General features: G+C 44.9%; 1 protein-coding gene across 1 annotated transcript in view; it reads right to left on the bottom strand.

Annotated features, from left to right (window-relative positions):
- The window catches only part of LOC109886928 (regulator of G protein signaling 22), a 54886-nt gene continuing 34746 nt past the window's right edge, over window positions 1-20140 (bottom strand). The window contains 5 exon segments of the mRNA XM_031822015.1: window positions 1-1990; window positions 13915-14005; window positions 16918-17178; window positions 19135-19232; window positions 19235-19313. Coding sequence (XP_031677875.1) covers window positions 1851-1990; window positions 13915-14005; window positions 16918-17178; window positions 19135-19232; window positions 19235-19313 — 669 coding nt within the window. The 3' untranslated portion in view covers window positions 1-1850.

Genomic DNA, 20140 nt, shown 5'->3' with positions numbered 1-20140 from the left:
ATTGTACCTTTATTTAACGATGCAAGTCAGTTAAGAACAAATTCTTATTTTCAATGACGGCCTAGGAACAGTGGGGTTAACTGCCTTGTTCAGGGGCAGAACGACAGATTTGTACCTTGTCAGCTCGGGGGATTTGAACTTGCAACCTTCCGGTTACTATCCCAACGCTCTACCCACTAGGCTACCCTGCCACCCCAAATGTGATATTTGAGTCTCTCTCTCCCCAGTTCACAGTACAAATGTAGGCTACACACATTTACAGTGATATGGATATAGACATTTACAGTGATATGGGCTTAGAGACTTTTTTTAAATTACATTTAATTCATTTACATTTATTTGTACAAACAAACAACTTTTCTGAAAACTGTCACCACTGCCATGTAGGAAAGCCACATCAGTATCAGACTTAACGCTGAAACAGATTCCCAGAGTTCATTTCTCCACGATCGTCTGCAGACGCTTTGCTTCAGGCTTACCACTCAAACAAGCCCATTGTCAGTCCTGGGGGAGACGATAGAGCTCTGCTGGGTCTGGTGTTGACTCTGTCCTGGGGGAGACGATAGAGCTCTGCTGGGTCTGGTGTTGGCTCTGTCCTGGGGGAGACGTTAGAGCTCTGTTGGGTCTGGTGTTGACTCTGTCCTGGGGGAGACGATAGAACTCTGCTGGGTCTGGTGTTGGCTCTGTCCTGGGGGAGACGATAGAGCTCTGCTGGGTCTGGTGTTGGCTCTGTCCTGGGGGAGACGATAGAGCTCTGCTGGGTCTGGTGTTGGCTCTGTCCTGGGGGAGACGATAGAACTCTGCTGGGTCTGGTGTTGGCTCTGTCCTGGGGGAGACGATAGAACTCTGCTGGGTCTGGTGTTGGCTCTGTCCTGGGGGAGACGATAGAACTCTGCTGGGTCTGGTGTTGGCTCTGTCCTGGGGGAGACGATAGAGCTCTGTTGGGCCTGGTGTTGGCTCTGTCCTGGGGGAGACGTTAGAGCTCTGTTGGGCCTGGTGTTGGCTCTGTCCTGGGGGAGACGATAGAGCTCTGTTGGGCCTGGTGTTGGCTCTGTCCTGGGGGAGACGTTAGAGCTCTGCTGGGCCTGGTGCTGGCTCTGTCCTGGGGGAGACGATAGAGCTCTGCTGGGCCTGGTGTTGGCTCTGTCCTGGGGGAGACGTTAGAGCTCTGTTGGGCCTGGTGTTGGCTCTGTCCTGGGGGAGACGTTAGAGCTCAGCTGGGTCTGGTGTTGGCTCTGTCCTGGGGGAGACGATAGAACTCTGCTGGGCCTGGTGTTGGCTCTGTCCTGGGGGAGACGTTAGAGCTCTGTTGGGCCTGGTGTTGGCTCTGTCCTGGGGGAGACGATAGAGCTCTGTTGGGCCTGGTGTTGGCTCTGTCCTCTGCTGGGTCTGGTGTTGGCTCTGTCCTCTGCTGGGTCTGGTGTTGACTCTGTCCTGGGGGAGACGATAGAACTCTGCTGGGTCTGGTGTTGGCTCTGTCCTGGGGGAGACGTTAGAACTCTGCTGGGTCTGGTGTTGGCTCTGTCCTGGGGGAGACGATAGAGCTCTGCTGGGTCTGGTGTTGGCTCTGTCCTGGGGGAGACATTAGAGCTCTGTTGGGCCTGGTGTTGGCTCTGTCCTGGGGGAGACGATAGAGCTCTGCTGGGCCTGGTGTTGGCTCTGTCCTGGGGGAGACGTTAGGGCCTGGTGTTGGCTCTGTCCTGGGGGAGACGTTAGAGCTCTGTTGGGCCTGGTGTTGGCTCTGTCCTGGGGGAGACGTTAGAGCTCAGCTGGGCCTGGTGTTGGCTCTGTCCTGGGGGAGACGTTAGAGCTCTGTTGGGCCTGGTGTTGGCTCTGTCCTGGGGGAGACGTTAGAGCTCAGCTGGGTCTGGTGTTGGCTCTGTCCTGGGGGAGACGATAGAACTCTGCTGGGCCTGGTGATAGATAGGGTGTTGACTCTGTCGGGAGTGTCTGCTGCCCTTTGACTTCAGACTGTGGGCAGAGGATGAGTCTGGAGGACAAGAGAGAGGAGGAGAGTAGACTTATTGTTGTGGTCGTTAAGCGCCGTCAGTCTACATCCTACAGGTGTTATTTTACAATGTGAGGGCAGACAGCGCTGACTGACTCTTCAATGTGAGGGCAGACAGCACTGACTGACTCTTCAATGTGAGGGCAGACAGCGCTGACTGACTCTTCAATGTGAGGGCAGACAGCGCTGACTGACTCTTCAATGTGAGGGCAGACAGCGCTGACTGACTCTTCAATGTGAGGGCAGACAGCGCTGACTGACTCTTCAATGTGAGGGCAGACAGCGCTGACTGACTCTTCAATGTGAGGGCAGACAGCGCTGACTGACTCTTCCCCTCCTACAGAAACCCTTCTGAACCAGGAGCAGAGCCCTGGCTAGCTTTCCATTGTGAATCACGAGATTTGTCTCAAAGCTCCACATACAGATGGTCCATGTTTCTATGTAGACAGAAGGTCCATGTTTCTATGGAGACAGAAGGTCCATGTTTCTATGTAGACAGAAGGTCCATGTTTCTATGTAGACAGAAGGTCCATGTTTCTATGTAGACAGAAGGTCCATATGTAGACAGAAGGTCCATATGTAGACAGAAGTATAATATACAGACTGTAACATACTGTAGAGAGGACCAGACTGTAATATACTGTAGAGAGGACCAGACTGTAATATACTGTAGAGAGGACCAGACTGTACTATACTGTAGAGAGGACCAGACTGTAGAGAGGACCAGACTGTACTATACTGTAGAGAGGACCAGACTGTAATATACTGTAGAGAGGACCAGACTGTAGAGAGGACCAGACTGTACTATACTGTAGAGAGGACCAGACTGTAATATACTGTAGAGAGGACCAGACTGTAATATACTGTAGAGAGGACCAGACTGTACTATACTGTAGAGAGGACCAGACTGTAGAGAGGACCAGACTGTACTATACTGTAGAGAGGACCAGACTGTAGAGAGGACCAGACTGTACTATACTGTAGAGAGGACCAGACTGTAATATACTGTAGAGAGGACCAGACTGTAATATACTGTAGAGAGGACCAGACTGTAATATACTGTAGAGAGGACCAGACTGTAGAGAGGACCAGACTGTAGAGAGGACCAGACTGTACTATACTGTAGAGAGGACCAGACTGTAGAGAGGACCAGACTGTAGAGAGGACCAGACTGTACTATACTGTAGAGAGGACCAGACTGTAATATACTGTAGAGAGGACCAGACTGTAATATACTGTAGAGAGGACCAGACTGTAATATACTGTAGAGAGGACCAGACTGTAATATACTGTAGAGAGGACCAGACTGTACTATACTGTAGAGAGGACCAGACTGTAGAGAGGACCAGACTGTAGAGAGGACCAGACTGTACTATACTGTAGAGAGGACCAGACTGTAATATACTGTAGAGAGGACCAGACTGTAATATACTGTAGAGAGGACCAGACTGTAATATACTGTAGAGAGGACCAGACTGTAGAGAGGACCAGACTGTACTACTATACTGTAGAGAGGACCAGACTGTAATATACTGTAGAGAGGACCAGACTGTAATATACTGTAGAGAGGACCAGACTGTAATATACTGTAGAGAGGACCAGACTGTACTATACTGTAGAGAGGACCAGACTGTAATATACTGTAGAGAGGACCAGACTGTACTATACTGTAGAGAGGACCAGACTGTAGAGAGGACCAGACTGTACTATACTGTAGAGAGGACCAGACTGTAGAGAGGACCAGACTGTACTATACTGTAGAGAGGACCAGACTGTAATATACTGTAGAGAGGACCAGACTGTAATATACTGTAGAGAGGACCAGACTGTAATATACTGTAGAGAGGACCAGACTGTAGAGAGGACCAGACTGTAGAGAGGACCAGACTGTACTATACTGTAGAGAGGACCAGACTGTAGAGAGGACCAGACTGTAGAGAGGACCAGACTGTAGAGAGGACCAGACTGTAGAGAGGACCAGACTGTAATATACTGTAGAGAGGACCAGACTGTACTATACTGTAGAGAGGACCAGACTGTAGAGAGGACCAGACTGTAATATACTGTAGAGGACCAGACTGTAATATACTGTAGAGAGGACCAGACTGTAATATACTGTAGAGGACCAGACTGTAATATACTGTAGAGAGGACCAGACTGTAATATACTGTAAAGAGGACCAGACTGTAATATACTGTAGAGAGGACCAGACTGTAGAGAGGACCAGACTGTAATATACTGTAGAGAGGACCAGACTGTAATATACTGTAGAGAGGACCAGACTGTAATATACTGTAGAGAGGACCAGACTGTAGAGAGGACCAGACTGTAATATACTGTAGAGAGGACCAGACTGTAGAGAGGACCAGACTGTAATATACTGTAGAGAGGACCAGACTGTAATATACTGTAGAGAGGACCAGACTGTAATATACTGTAGAGAGGACCAGACTGTAGAGAGGACCAGACTGTAATATACTGTAAAGAGGACCAGACTGTAATATACTGTAGAGAGGACCAGACTGTAATATACTGTAGAGGACCAGACTGTAATATACTGTAAAGAGGACCAGACTGTAATATACTGTAGAGAGGACCAGACTGTAATATACTGTAGAGAGGACCAGACTGTAATATACTGTAGAGAGGACCAGACTGTAATATACTGTAGAGAGGACCAGACTGTACTATACTGTAGAGAGGACCAGACTGTACTATACTGTAGAGAGGACCAGACTGTACTATACTGTAGAGAGGACCAGACTGTAGAGAGGACCAGACTGTAATATACTGTAAAGAGGACCAGACTGTAATATACTGTAGAGGACCAGACTGTAATATACTGTAGAGAGGACCAGACTGTAATATACTGTAGAGGACCAGACTGTAATATACTGTAAAGAGGACCAGACTGTAATATACTGTAAGAGGACCAGACTGTAATATACTGTAAGAGGACCAGACTGTAATATACTGTAGAGAGGACCAGACTGTAATATACTGTAGAGAGGACCAGACTGTAATATACTGTAGAGAGGACCAGACTGTAGAGAGGACCAGACTGTAATATACTGTAGAGGACCAGACTGTAATATACTGTAGAGGACCAGACTGTAATATACTGTAGAGAGGACCAGACTGTAATATACTGTAAAGAGGACCAGACTGTAATATACTGTAGAGAGGACCAGACTGTAGAGAGGACCAGACTGTAATATACTGTAGAGAGGACCAGACTGTACTATACTGTAGAGAGGACCAGACTGTAATATACTGTAGAGAGGACCAGACTGTAGAGAGGACCAGACTGTAATATACTGTAGAGAGGACCAGACTGTAGAGAGGACCAGACTGTAATATACTGTAGAGGACCAGACTGTAATATACTGTAGAGAGGACCAGACTGTAATATACTGTAGAGAGGACCAGACTGTAATATACTGTAGAGAGGACCAGACTGTAATATACTGTAGAGAGGACCAGACTGCAATATACTGTAGAGAGGACAGACTGTAATATACTGTAGAGAGGACCAGAACTGTAATATACTGTAGAGAGGACCAGACTGTAGAGAGGACCAGACTGTAGAGAGGACCAGACTGTAATATCTGTAGAGAGGACCAGACTGTAGAGAGGACCAGACTGTAATATACTGTAGAGAGGACCAGACTGTAGAGAGGACCAGACTGTAGAGAGGACCAGACTGTAATATACTTGTAGAGGAGGACCAGACTGTAATATACTGTAGAGAGGACCAGACTGTAAGAGAGGACCAGACTGTAATATACTGTAGAGAGGACCAGACTGTAATATACTGTAGAGAGGACCAGACTGTAATATACTGTAGAGAGGACCAGACTGTAGAGAGCGACCAGACTGTAATATACTGTAGAGAGGACCAGACTGTAGAGAGGACCAGACTGTAATATATGTAGAGAGCGACCAGGACGGTAGAGAGGACCAGACTGTAATATACTGTAGAGAGGACCAGACTGTAATATACTGTAGAGAGGACCAGACTGTAATATACTGTAGAGAGGACCAGACTGTAGAGAGGACCAGACTGTAATATACTGTAGAGAGGACCAGACTGTAGAGAGGACCAGACTGTAATATACTGTAGAGAGGACCAGACTGTAATATACTGTAGAGAGGACCAGACTGTAATATACTGTAGAGAGGACCAGACTGTACTATACTGTAGAGAGGACCAGACTGTAGAGAGGACCAGACTGTAATATACTGTAGAGAGGACCAGACTGTAATATACTGTAGAGAGGACCAGACTGTACTATACTGTAGAGAGGACCAGACTGTACTATACTGTAGAGATGACCAGACTGTAATATCCTGTAGAGGACCAGACTGTAATATACTGTAGAGAGGACCAGACTGTAGAGAGGACCAGACTGTAATATACTGTAGAGGACCAGACTGTAATATCTGTAGAGAGGACCAGACTGTAGAGAGGACCAGACTGTAATATACTGTAGAGGACCAGACTGTAATATACTGTAGAGAGGACCAGACTGTAATATACTGTAGAGAGGACCAGACTGTAATATACTGTAGAGAGGACCAGACTGTAGAGAGGACCAGACTGTAGAGAGGACCAGACTGGAATATACTGTAGAAGAGGACCAGACTGTAGAGAGGACCAGACTGTAATATACTGTAGAGAGGACCAGACTGTAGAGAGGACCAGACTGTAATATACTGTAGAGAGGACCAGACTGTAATATACTGTAGAGAGGACCAGACTGTAGAGAGGACCAGACTGTAATATACTGTAGAGAGGACCAGACTGTAATATACTGTAAGAGGACCAGACTGTAATATACTGTAGAGAGGACCAGACTGTAGAGAGGACCAGACTGTAATATACTGTAGAGAGGACCAGACTGTAGAGAGGACCAGACTGTAATATACTGTAGAGAGGACCAGACTGTAGAGAGACCAGACTGTAATATACTGTAGAGAGGACCAGACTGTAATATACTGTAGAGAGGACCAGACTGTAATATACTGTAGAGAGGACCAGACTGTAGAGAGGACCAGACTGTAATATACTGTAGAGAGGACCAGACTGTAATATACTGTAGAGAGGACCAGACTGTACTATACTGTAGAGAGGACCAGACTGTAGAGAGGACCAGACTGTAGAGAGGACCAGACTGTACTATACTGTAGAGAGGACCAGACTGTAATATACTGTAGAGAGGACCAGACTGTAATATACTGTAGAGAGGACCAGACTGTAATATACTGTAGAGAGGACCAGACTGTAGAGAGGACCAGACTGTACTATACTGTAGAGAGGACCAGACTGTAATATACTGTAGAGAGGACCAGACTGTAATATACTGTAGAGAGGACCAGACTGTAATATACTGTAGAGAGGACCAGACTGTTACTATACTGTAGAGAGGACCAGACTGTAATATACTGTAGAGAGGACCAGACTGTACTATACTGTAGAGAGGACCAGACTGTAGAGAGGACCAGACTGTACTATACTGTAGAGAGGACCAGGACTGTAGAGAGGACCAGACTGTACTATACTGTAGAGAGGACCAGACTGTAATATACTGTAGAGAGGACCAGACTGTAATATACTGTAGAGAGGACCAGACTGTAATATACTGTAGAGAGGACCAGACTGTAGAGAGGACCAGACTGTAGAGAGGACCAGACTGTACTATACTGTAGAGAGGACCAGACTGTAGAGAGGACCAGACTGTAGAGAGGACCAGACTGTAGAGAGGACCAGACTGTAGAGAGGACCAGACTGTAATATACTGTAGAGAGGACCAGACTGTACTATACTGTAGAGAGGACCAGACTGTAGAGAGGACCAGACTGTAATAACTGTAGAGGACCAGACTGTAATATACTGTAGAGAGGACCAGACTGTAATATACTGTAGAGGACCAGACTGTAATATACTGTAGAGAGGACCAGACTGTAATATACTGTAAAGAGGACCAGACTGTAATATACTGTAGAGAGGACCAGACTGTAGAGAGGACCAGACTGTAATATACTGTAGAGAGGACCAGACTGTAATATACTGTAGAGAGGACCAGACTGTAATATACTGTAGAGAGGACGCAGACTGTAGAGAGGACCAGACTGTAATATACTGTAGAGAGGACCAGACTGTAGAGAGGACCAGACTGTAATATACTGTAGAGAGGACCAGACTGTAATATACTGTAGAGAGGACCAGACTGTAATATACTGTAGAGAGGACCAGACTGTAGAGAGGACCAGACTGTAATATACTGTAAAGAGGACCAGACTGTAATATACTGTAGAGAGGACCAGACTGTAATATACTGTAGAGGACCAGACTGTAATATACTGTTAAGAGGACCAGACTGTAATATACTGTAGAGAGGACCAGACTGTAATATACTGTAGAGAGGACCAGACTGTAATATACTGTAGAGAGGACCAGACTGTAATATACTGTAGAGAGGACCAGACTGTACTATACTGTAGAGAGGACCAGACTGTACTATACTGTAGAGAGGACCAGACTGTACTATACTGTAGAGAGGACCAGACTGTAGAGAGGACCAGACTGTAATATACTGTAAAGAGGACCAGACTGTAATATACTGTAGAGGACCAGACTGTAATATACTGTAGAGAGGACCAGACTGTAATATACTGTAGAGGACCAGACTGTAATATACTGTAAAGAGGACCAGACTGTAATATACTGTAAAGAGGACCAGACTGTAATATACTGTAAAGAGGACCAGACTGTAATATACTGTAGAGAGGACCAGACTGTAATATACTGTAGAGAGGACCAGACTGTAGAGAGGACCAGACTGTAATATACTGTAGAGGACCAGACTGTAATATACTGTAGAGGACCAGACTGTAATATACTGTAGAGGACCAGACTGTAATATACTGTAGAGAGGACCAGACTGTAATATACTGTAAAGAGGACCAGACTGTAATATACTGTAGAGAGGACCAGACTGTAGAGAGGACCAGACTGTAATATACTGTAGAGAGGACCAGACTGTAATATACTGTAGAGAGGACCCAGACTGTAATATACTGTAGAGAGGACCAGACTGTAGAGAGGACCAGACTGTAATATACTGTAGAGAGGACCAGACTGTAGAGAGGACAGACTGTAATATACTGTAGAGAGGACCAGACTGTAATATACTGTAGAGAGGACCAGACTGTAATATACTGTAGAGAGGACCAGACTGTAGAGAGGACCAGACTGTAATATACTGTAAAGAGGACCAGACTGTAATATACTGTAGAGAGGACCAGACTGTAATATACTGTAGAGGACCAGACTGTAATATACTGTAAAGAGGACCAGACTGTAATATACTGTAGAGAGGACCAGACTGTAATATACTGTAGAGAGGACCAGACTGTAATATACTGTAGAGAGGACCAGACTGTACTATACTGTAGAGAGGACCAGACTGTACTATACTGTAGAGAGGACCAGACTGTACTATACTGTAGAGAGGACCAGACTGTAGAGAGGACCAGACTGTAATATACTGTAAAGAGGACCAGACTGTAATATACTGTAGAGGACCAGACTGTAATATACTGTAGAGAGGACCAGACTGTAATATACTGTAGAGGACCAGACTGTAATATACTGTAAAGAGGACCAGACTGTAATATACTGTAAAGAGGACCAGACTGTAATATACTGTAAAGAGGACCAGACTGTAATATACTGTAGAGAGGACCAGACTGTAATATACTGTAGAGAGGACCAGACTGTAATATACTGTAGAGAGGACCAGACTGTAATATACTGTAGAGAGGACCAGACTGTACTATACTGTAGAGAGGACCAGACTGTAGAGAGGACCAGACTGTACTATACTGTAGAGAGGACCAGACTGTAATATACTGTAGAGAGGACCAGACTGTAGAGAGGACCAGACTGTAATATACTGTAGAGAGGACCAGACTGTAGAGAGGACCAGACTGTAAATATACTGTAGAGGACCAGACTGTAATATACTGTAGAGAGGACCAGACTGTAATATACTGTAGAGAGGACCAGACTGTAATATACTGTAGAGAGGACCAGACTGTAATATACTGTAGAGAGGACCAGACTGCAATATACTGTAGAGAGGACCAGACTGTAATATACTGTAGAGAGGACCAGACTGTAATATACTGTAGAGAGGACCAGACTGTAGAGAGGACCAGACTGTAGAGAGGGACCAGACTGTAATATACTGTAGAGAGACCAGACTGTAGAGAGGACAGACTGTAATATACTGTAGAGAGGACCAGACTGTAGAGAGGACCAGACTGTAGAGAGGACCAGACTGTAATATACTGTAGAGAGGACCAGACTGTAATATACTGTAGAGAGGACCAGACTGTAGAGGAGAGACCAGACTGTAATATACTGTAGAGAGGACCAGACTGTAATATACTGTAGAGAGGACCAGGAGGACCAGACTGTTAGAGAGGACCAGACTGTAATATACTGTAGAGAGGACCAGACTGTAGAGAGGACCAGACTGTATATACTGTAGAGAGGACCAGACTGTAGAGAGGACCAGACTGTAATATACTGTAGAGAGGACCAGACTGTAATATACTGTAGAGAGGACCAGACTGTAATATACTGTAGAGAGGACCAGACTGTAGAGAGGACCAGACTGTAATATACTGTAGAGAGGACCAGACTGTAGAGAGGACCAGACTGTAATATACTGTAGAGAGGACCAGACTGTAATATACTGTAGAGAGGACCAGACTGTAATATACTGTAGAGAGGACCAGACTGTACTATACTGTAGAGAGGACCAGACTGTAGAGAGGACCCAGACTGTAATATACTGTAGAGAGGACCAGACTGTAATATACTGTAGAGAGGACCAGACTGTACTATACTGTAGAGAGGACCAGACTGTACTATACTGTAGAGATGACCAGACTGTAATATACTGTAGAGGACCAGACTGTAATATACTGTAGAGAGGACCAGACTGTAGAGAGGACCAGACTGTAATATACTGTAGAGGACCAGACTGTAATATACTGTAGAGAGGACCAGACTGTAGAGAGGACCAGACTGTAATATACTGTAGAGGACCAGACTGTAATATACTGTAGAGAGGACCAGACTGTAATATACTGTAGAGAGGACCAGACTGTAATATACTGTAAGAGAGGACCAGACTGTAGAGAGGACCAGACTGTAGAGAGGACAGACTGGAATATACTGTAGAGAGGACCAGACTGTAGAGAGGACCAGACTGTAATATACTGTAGAGAGGACCAGACTGTAGAGAGGACCAGACTGTAGAGAGGACCAGACTGTAATATACTGTAGAGAGGACCAGACTGTAATATACTGTAGAGAGGACCAGACTGTAGAGAGGACCAGACTGTAATATACTGTAGAGAGGACCAGACTGTAATATACTGTAGAGAGGACCAGACTGTAATATACTGTAGAGAGGACCAGACTGTAGAGAGGACCAGACTGTAATATACTGTAGAGAGGACCAGACTGTAGAGAGGACCAGACTGTAATATACTGTAGAGAGGACCAGACTGTAGAGAGGACCAGACTGTAATATACTGTAGAGAGGACCAGACTGTAATATACTGTAGAGAGGACCAGACTGTAATATACTGTAGAGAGGACCAGACTGTAGAGAGGACCAGACTGTAATATACTGTAGAGAGGACCAGACTGTAGAGAGGACCAGACTGTAATATACTGTAGAGAGGACCAGACTGTAATATAATGTAGAGAGGACCAGACTGTAATATACTGTAGAGAGGACCAGACTGTACTATACTGTAGAGAGGACCAGACTGTAGAGAGGACCAGACTGTAATATACTGTAGAGAGGACCAGACTGTTAGAGAGGACCAGACTGTACTATACTGTAGAGAGGACCAGACTGTAATATACTGTAGAGAGGACCAGACTGTACTAAGGGGACCAGACTGTAGAGAGGACCAGACTGTAATATACTGTAGAGAGGACCAGACTGTAATATACTGTAGAGAGGACCAGACTGTAGAGAGGACCAGACTGTAATATACTGTAGAGAGGACCAGACTGTAATATACTGTAGAGAGGACCAGACTGTAATATACTGTAGAGAGGACCAGACTGTAGAGAGGACCAGACTGTAATATACTGTAGAGAGGACCAGACTGTAGAGAGGACCAGACTGTAATATACTGTAGAGAGGACCAGACTGTAGAGAGGACCAGACTGTAATATACTGTAGAGAGGACCAGACTGTAATATACTGTAGAGAGGACCAGACTGTACTATACTGTAGAGAGGACCAGACTGTAGAGAGGACCAGACTGTAATATACTGTAGAGAGGACCAGACTGTAGAGAGGACCAGACTGTACTATACTGTAGAGAGGACCAGACTGTAATATACTGTAGAGAGGACCAGACTGTACTATACTGTAGAGAGGACCAGACTGTAGAGAGGGACCAGACTGTACTATACTGTAGAGATGACCAGACTGTAATATACTGTAGAGGACCAGACTGTAATATACTGTAGAGAGGACCAGACTGTAGAGAGGACCAGACTGTAATATACTGTAGAGGACCAGACTGTAATATACTGTAGAGAGGACCAGACTGTAGAGAGGACCAGACTGTAATATACTGTAGAGGACCAGACTGTATATACTGTAGAGAGGACCAGACTGTAATATACTGTAGAGAGGACCAGACTGTAGAGAGGACCAGACTGTAATATACTGTAGAGAGGACCAGACTGTAATATACTGTAGAGAGGACCAGACTGTAATCTACTGTAGAGAGGACCAGACTGTAGAGAGGACCAGACTGTAATATACTGTAGAGAGGACCAGACTGTAATATACTGTAGAGAGGACCAGACTGTAATATACTGTAAAGAGGACCAGACTGTAATATACTGTAGAGAGGACCAGACTGTAATATACTGTAGAGAGGACCAGACTGTAATATACTGTAGAGAGGACCAGACTGTACTATACTGTAGAGAGGACCAGACTGTAGAGAGGACCAGACTGTACTATACTGTAGAGAGGACCAGACTGTAGAGAGGACCAGACTGTACTATACTGTAGAGATGACCAGACTGTAATATACTGTAGAGGACCAGACTGTAATATACTGTAGAGAGGACCAGACTGTAGAGAGGACCAGACTGTAATATACTGTAGAGGACCAGACTGTAATATACTGTAGAGAGGACCAGACTGTAATATACTGTAGAGGACCAGACTGTAATATACTGTAGAGAGGACCAGACTGTAGAGAGGACCAGACTGTAATATACTGTAGAGAGGACCAGACTGTAATATACTGTAGAGAGGACCAGACTGTAATATACTGTAGAGAGGACCAGACTGTAATCTACTGTAGAGAGGACCAGACTGTAGAGAGGACCAGACTGTAATATACTGTAGAGAGGACCAGACTGTAATATACTGTAGAGAGGACCAGACTGTAATATACTGTAAAGAGGACCAGACTGTAATATACTGTAGAGAGGACCAGACTGTAATATACTGTAGAGAGGACCAGACTGTAATATACTGTAGAGAGGACCAGACTGTACTATACTGTAGAGAGGACCAGACTGTAGAGAGGACCAGACTGTACTATACTGTAGAGAGGACCAGACTGTAATATACTGTAAAGAGGACCAGACTGTACTATACTGTAGAGAGGACCAGACTGTAATATACTGTAGAGAGGACCAGACTGTAATATACTGTAAAGAGGACCAGACTGTACTATACTGTAGAGAGGACCAGACTGTAATATACTGTAGAGAGGACCAGACTGTAATATACTGTAGAGAGGACCAGCCTGTAATATACTGTAGAGAGGACCAGACCTACCTGTCCCAGTGGAGGAGGTGACTTCCTGTCTCCTCAGCAGCACCTCCTCTCTCTCCAGGGCGACCATGTATTTAGAATAGGACCAAGACAACTGTTATAGAGACATGTAGTTAGAATATGACCAAGACAACTGTTATAGAGACATGTAGTTTGAATAGGACCAAGACAACTGTTGTAGAAGAGACATGAAGTTAGAGAATAGGACCATGACAACTGTTATAGTGACATGTAGTTAGATTAGGACCAAGACAACTGTTATAGAGACATGTAGTTAGAGAATATGACCAAGACAACTGTTATAGAGACATGTAGTTAGAATAGGACCAAGACAACTGTTGTAGAAGAGACATGTAGTTAGAGAGTAGGACCAAGACAACTGTTAGAATAGGACCAAGACAACTGTTATAGAAGAGACATGTAGTTAGAGAGTAGGACCAAGACAACTGTTAGATTAGGACCAAGACAACTGTTATAGAGACATGTAGTTAGATTAGGATGAAGACAACTGTTATAGAGACATGTAGTTAGAATAGGGCCAAGACAACTGTTAGATTAGGACCAAGACAACTGTTATAGAAGAGACATGTAGTTAGAGAGTAGGACCAAGACAACTGCTATAGAAGAGACATGTAGTTAGAGAGTAGGACCAAGACAACTGTTATAGAAGAGATGTGTAGTTAGAGAATAGGACCAAGACAACTGTTATAGAGACATGTAGTTAGAATAGGATCAAGACAACTGTTGTAGAAGAGACATGTAGTTAGAGAATAGGACCAAGACAACTGTTATAGAGACATGTAGTTAGATTAGGACCAAGACAACTGTTATAGAGACATGTAGTTAGAGAATAGGACCAAGACAACTGTTATAGTGACATGTAGTTAGATTAGGACCAAGACAACTGTTATAGAGACATGTAGTTAGAGAATAGGACCAAGACAACTGTTATAGAGACATGTAGTTAGAATAGGACCAAGACAACTGTTGTAGAAGAGACATGTAGTTAGAGAATAGGACCAAGACAACTGTTATAGAGACATGTAGTTAGAGAGTAGGACCAAGAAAACTGTTATAGAGACATGTAGTTAGATTAGGACCAAGACAACTGTTATAGAGACATGTAGTTAGAGAATAGGACCAAGACAACTGTTATAGAGACATGTAGTTAGAATAGGACCAAGACAACTGTTGTAGAAGAGACATGTAGTTAGAGAATAGGACCAAGACAACTGTTATAGAGACATGTAGTTAGAGAGTAGGACCAAGAAAACTGTTATAGAGACATGTAGTTAGATTAGGACCAAGACAACTGTTATAGAGACATGTAGTTAGAGAATAGGACCAAGACAACTGTTAGATTAGGACCAAGACAACTGTTATAGAGACATGTAGTTAGAGAGTAGGACCAAGACAACTGTTAGAATAGGACCAAGACAACTGTTATAGAAGAGACATGTAGTTAGAGAGTAGGACCAAGACAACTGTTAGATTAGGACCAAGACAACTGTTATAGAGACATGTAGTTAGATTAGGACCAAGACAACTGTTATAGAGACATGTAGTTAGAATAGGACCAAGACAACTGTTGTAGAAGAGACATGTAGTTAGAGAATAGGACCAAGACAACTGTTATAGAGACATGTAGTTAGAGAGTAGGACCAAGACAACTGTTATAGAGACATGTAGTTAGATTAGGATGAAGACAACTGTTATAGAGACATGTAGTTAGAATAGGGCCAAGACAACTGTTATAGTTAGAGAATAGGACCAAGACAACTGTTAGATTAGGACCAAGACAACTGTTATAGAAGAGACATGTAGTTAGAGAGTAGGACCAAGACAACTGCTATAGAAGAGACATGTAGTTAGAGAGTAGGACCAAGACAACTGTTATAGAAGAGATGTGTAGTTAGAGAATAGGACCAAGACAACTGTTATAGAGACATGTAGTTAGAATAGGATCAAGACAACTGTTGTAGAAGAGACATGTAGTTAGAGAATAGGACCAAGACAACTGTTATAGTGACATGTAGTTAGATTAGGACCAAGACAACTGTTATAGAGACATGTAGTTAGAGAATAGGACCAAGACAACTGTTATAGAGACATGTAGTTAGAATAGGACCAAGACAACTGTTGTAGAAGAGACATGTAGTTAGAGAATAGGACCAAGACAACTGTTATAGAGACATGTAGTTAGAGAGTAGGACCAAGAAAACTGTTATAGAGACATGTAGTTAGATTAGGACCAAGACAACTGTTATAGAGACATGTAGTTAGAGAATAGGACCAAGACAACTGTTATAGAGACATGTAGTTAGAATAGGACCAAGACAACTGTTGTAGAAGAGACATGTAGTTAGAGAATAGGACCAAGACAACTGTTATAGAGACATGTAGTTAGAGAGTAGGACCAAGAAAACTGTTATAGAGACATGTAGTTAGATTAGGACCAAGACAACTGTTATAGAGACATGTAGTTAGAGAATAGGACCAAGACAACTGTTGTAGAAGAGACATGTAGTTAGAGAATAGGACCAAGACAACTGTTATAGAGACATGTAGTTAGAGAGTAGGACCAAGACAACTGTTATAGAGACATGTAGTTAGAGAATAGGACCAAGACAACTGTTAGATTAGGACCAAGACAACTGTTATAGAGACATGTAGTTAGAGAGTAGGACCAAGACAACTGTTAGAATAGGACCAAGACAACTGTTATAGAGACATGTAGTTAGATTAGGACGAAGACAACTGTTATAGAGACATGTAGTTAGAATAGGGCCAAGACAACTGTTATAGTTAGAGAATAGGACCAAGACAACTGTTATAGAAGAGACATGTAGTTAGAGAGTAGGACCAAGACAACTGCTATAGAAGAGACATGTAGTTAGAGAGTAGGACCAAGACAACTGTTATAGAAGAGATGTGTAGTTAGAGAATAGGACCAAGACAACTGTTATAGAGACATGTAGTTAGAGAATAGGACCAAGAGGTGTTTACCTGTTGACTAGGGTAAAGCAGCTCTCTGCTCTCCTGTAGTCCTTTGTGTTTCTCCTCATGCTCCTCTGGAAACCTCTCCACTTCCTCCTGGGCTCTCCTCTCCACTTCCTTTTCCTCCTCGCTCCTCCTGCGACGCTGCAGTTTAGCACTCTGTTTGTTCACGCTGTTCTGCAACAGCGGCAACACCTCCTCCTCCTGCACACCGCTGCTGAACGACAGGAACTCTGGCCACAGCTTCAGTAGCTCACTGAACACACACATCTACTACACAGAGAGCGAGAGAGACAGAGAGAGACAGAAACAGAGAGAGAGAGAGAGACAGAGAGAAAGACAGAAACAGAGAGAGACAAATAAGGTGAATACACAGGATAGTCAGGTATACACTGAGTGAACAAAACATTAGGAACACCTGCCTAATATTTGCGTACAGTTGGTGCACGGACTCTACAAGGTGTCGAAAGCGTTCCACAGGGATGCTGGCCCAATGCTGGCCCAATGCTTCAAACCGTGTCTGACCCAATGCTGGCCCAATGCTTCAAACGGTGTCTGGCCCAATGCTGGCCCAATGCTTCAAACTGTGTCTGACCCAATGCTGGCCCAATGCTTCAAACGGTGTCTGGCCCAATGCTGGCCCGATGCTTCATACCGTGTCTGAGCCAATGCTGGCCCAATGCTTCATACCGTGTCAAGTTGGCTGGATTTCGTTTGAGTGGTGGACCATTCTTGATACACACAGGAAGTTCTTGATACACTCAAACCGGTGCGCCTGACACCTACTACCAAACCCATTTCAAACCGGTGCGCCTGACACCTACTACCAAACCCATTTCAAACCGGTGCTCCTGACACCTACTACCAAACCCATTTCAAACCGGTGCTCCTGACACCTACTACCAAACCCATTTCAAACCGGTGCGCCTGACACCTACTACCAAACCCATTTCAAACCGGTGCTCCTGACACCTACTACCAAACCCATTTCAAACCGGTGCTCCTGACACCTACTACCAAACCCCGTTCAAACCGGTGTGCCTGTCAGTGAGTGAGTGAGTGAGTGAGTGAGTGAGTGAAGTGAAGTGAAGTGAAGTGAAGTGAAGTAAGTGAAGTGAAGTGAAGTGAAGTGAAGTGAAGTGAAGTGAAGTGAAGTGAAGTAAGTGAAGTGAAGAAGTAAGTGAAGTGAAGTGAAGTGAAGTGAATTGAAGTAAGTGAAGTGAATTGAAGTAAGTGAAGTGAAGTGAAGTAAGTGAAGTGAAGTAAGTGAAGTGAAGTAAGTGAAGTGAAGTAAGTGAAGTGAAGTGAAGTAAGTGAAGTGAAGTAACTGAAGTAAGTGAAGTAAGTGAAGTAAGTGAAGTGAAGTAAGTGAAGTGAAGTGAAGTAAGTAAGTAGTGAAGTGAAGTGAAGTAAGTGAAGTAAGTGAAGTAAGTGAAGTGAAGTGAAGTAAGTGAAGTGAAGTAAGTGAAGTGAAGTAAGTGAAGTGAAGTAAGTGAAGTGAAGAAGTAAGTGAAGTGAAGTGAAGTGAAGTGAAGTGAATTGAAGTAAGTGAAGTGAAGTGAAGTAAGTGAAGTGAAGTGAAGTAAGTGAAGTGAAGTGAAGTGAAGTAAGTGAAGTGAAGAAGTAAGTGAAGTGAAGTAAGTGAAGTGAAGTAACTGAAGTAAGTGAAGTAAGTGAAGTAAGTGAAGTGAAGTAAGTGAAGTGAAGTAAGTGAAGTGAAGTGAAGTAAGTAAGTGAAGTGAAGTGAAGTAAGTGAAGTAAGTGAAGTGAAGTGAAGTAAGTGAAGTGAAGTAAGTGAAGTGAAGTAAGTGAAGTGAAGTAAGTGAAGTGAAGTGAAGTAAGTGAAGTGAAGTGAAGTAAGTGAAGTGAAGTAAGTGGAGTGAAGTAAGTGAAGTGAAGTGAAGTAAGTGAAGTGAAGTGAAGTAAGTGAAGTGAAGTGAAGTAAGTGAAGTGAAGTAAGTGAAGTGAAGTGAAGTAAGTGAAGTAAGTGAAGTAAGTGAAGTGAAGTGAAGTGAAGTGAAGTGAAGTAAGTAAGTGAAGTGAAGTGAAGTAAGTGAAGTGAAGTGAATTAAGTGAAGTGAAGTGAAGTGGAGTGAGTGAGTGAGTGAGTGAGTGAGTGAGTGAGTGAGTGAGTGAGTGAGTGAGTGAGTGAGTGAGTGAGTGAGTCAGGCAGTCAGTCAGTCAGTCAGTCAGTCAGTCAGTCAGTCAGTCAGTCAGTCTGTGTACCTGAGCCTCTCTGAAGACGTATGGTCCCATCTCCCCCCTCCTCTCCAGGATGTGTGTTGCCTGCTCTGGGGGGATGTCTATCTGCAGGGCTGGGGGACGGAGGACTGGATGAAACAGCTGATGATGGTGGACACCTTGTCCTGGACTACAGCCTCCACACAGTGGGAATGACACAGATCCTAATGGGAGAGGGGGGAGGGGGAGGGAGGGATGGATGGGGGAGGGAGGGAGGGATGGCATGGGGGAGGGAGGGATGGATGGGGGAGGAAGGGATGGCATGGCATGGGGGGAGAGGGAGGGATGGCACGGGGGGGAGGATGGCATGGGGGTAGAGGGAGGGATGGCATGGGGGGAGGATGGCATGGGGGTAGAGGGAGGGATGGCATGGGGGGGGATGGCATGGGAGGGATGGTATGGGGGGAGAGGGAGGGAGGGATGGTATGGGGGGGAGAGGGAGGGAGGGATGGTATGGGAGGGAGGGAGAGGGAGGAAGGGATGGTATGGGAGGGAGAGGGAGAGGGAGGGATGGTATGGGGGGGAGAGGGAGGGATGGTATGGGGGGGAGAGGGAGGGATGGTATGGGGGGGAGAGGGAGGGATGGTATGGGGGGGAGAGGGAGGGATGGTATGGGGGGGGGAGGGAGGGAGGGAGGGAGGGAGGGAGGGAGGGAGGGAGGGAGGGATGGTATGGGGGAGAGGGAGAGGGAGAGATGGCATGGGGAGGAGGGGGAGGGATGGCATGGCATGGGAGGGGTGGCATGGGAGGGAGGGATGGTATGGGAGGGAGAGGGAGGGAGGGATGGTATGGGGGGACAGATCTATTATTCATTCAAGAAGATTACCAAGGCCCAGTGTAGACCCCAGAGATAACAGCACCAGATTACCAAGGCCCAGTGTAGACCCCAGAGATGACAGCACCAGATTACCAAGGCCCAGTGTAGACCTCAGAGATAACAGCACCAGATTACCAAGGCCCAGTGTAGACCTCAGAGATAACAACACCAGAT

This window comes from Oncorhynchus kisutch, unplaced genomic scaffold (assembly GCF_002021735.2).
Source record: "Oncorhynchus kisutch isolate 150728-3 unplaced genomic scaffold, Okis_V2 scaffold4045, whole genome shotgun sequence".
NCBI classification, from domain to species: domain Eukaryota; kingdom Metazoa; phylum Chordata; class Actinopteri; order Salmoniformes; family Salmonidae; genus Oncorhynchus; species Oncorhynchus kisutch.
The sequence above is the reverse complement of the archived record's forward strand: the minus strand, read 5'-3'. Positions and strand labels throughout refer to the sequence as shown.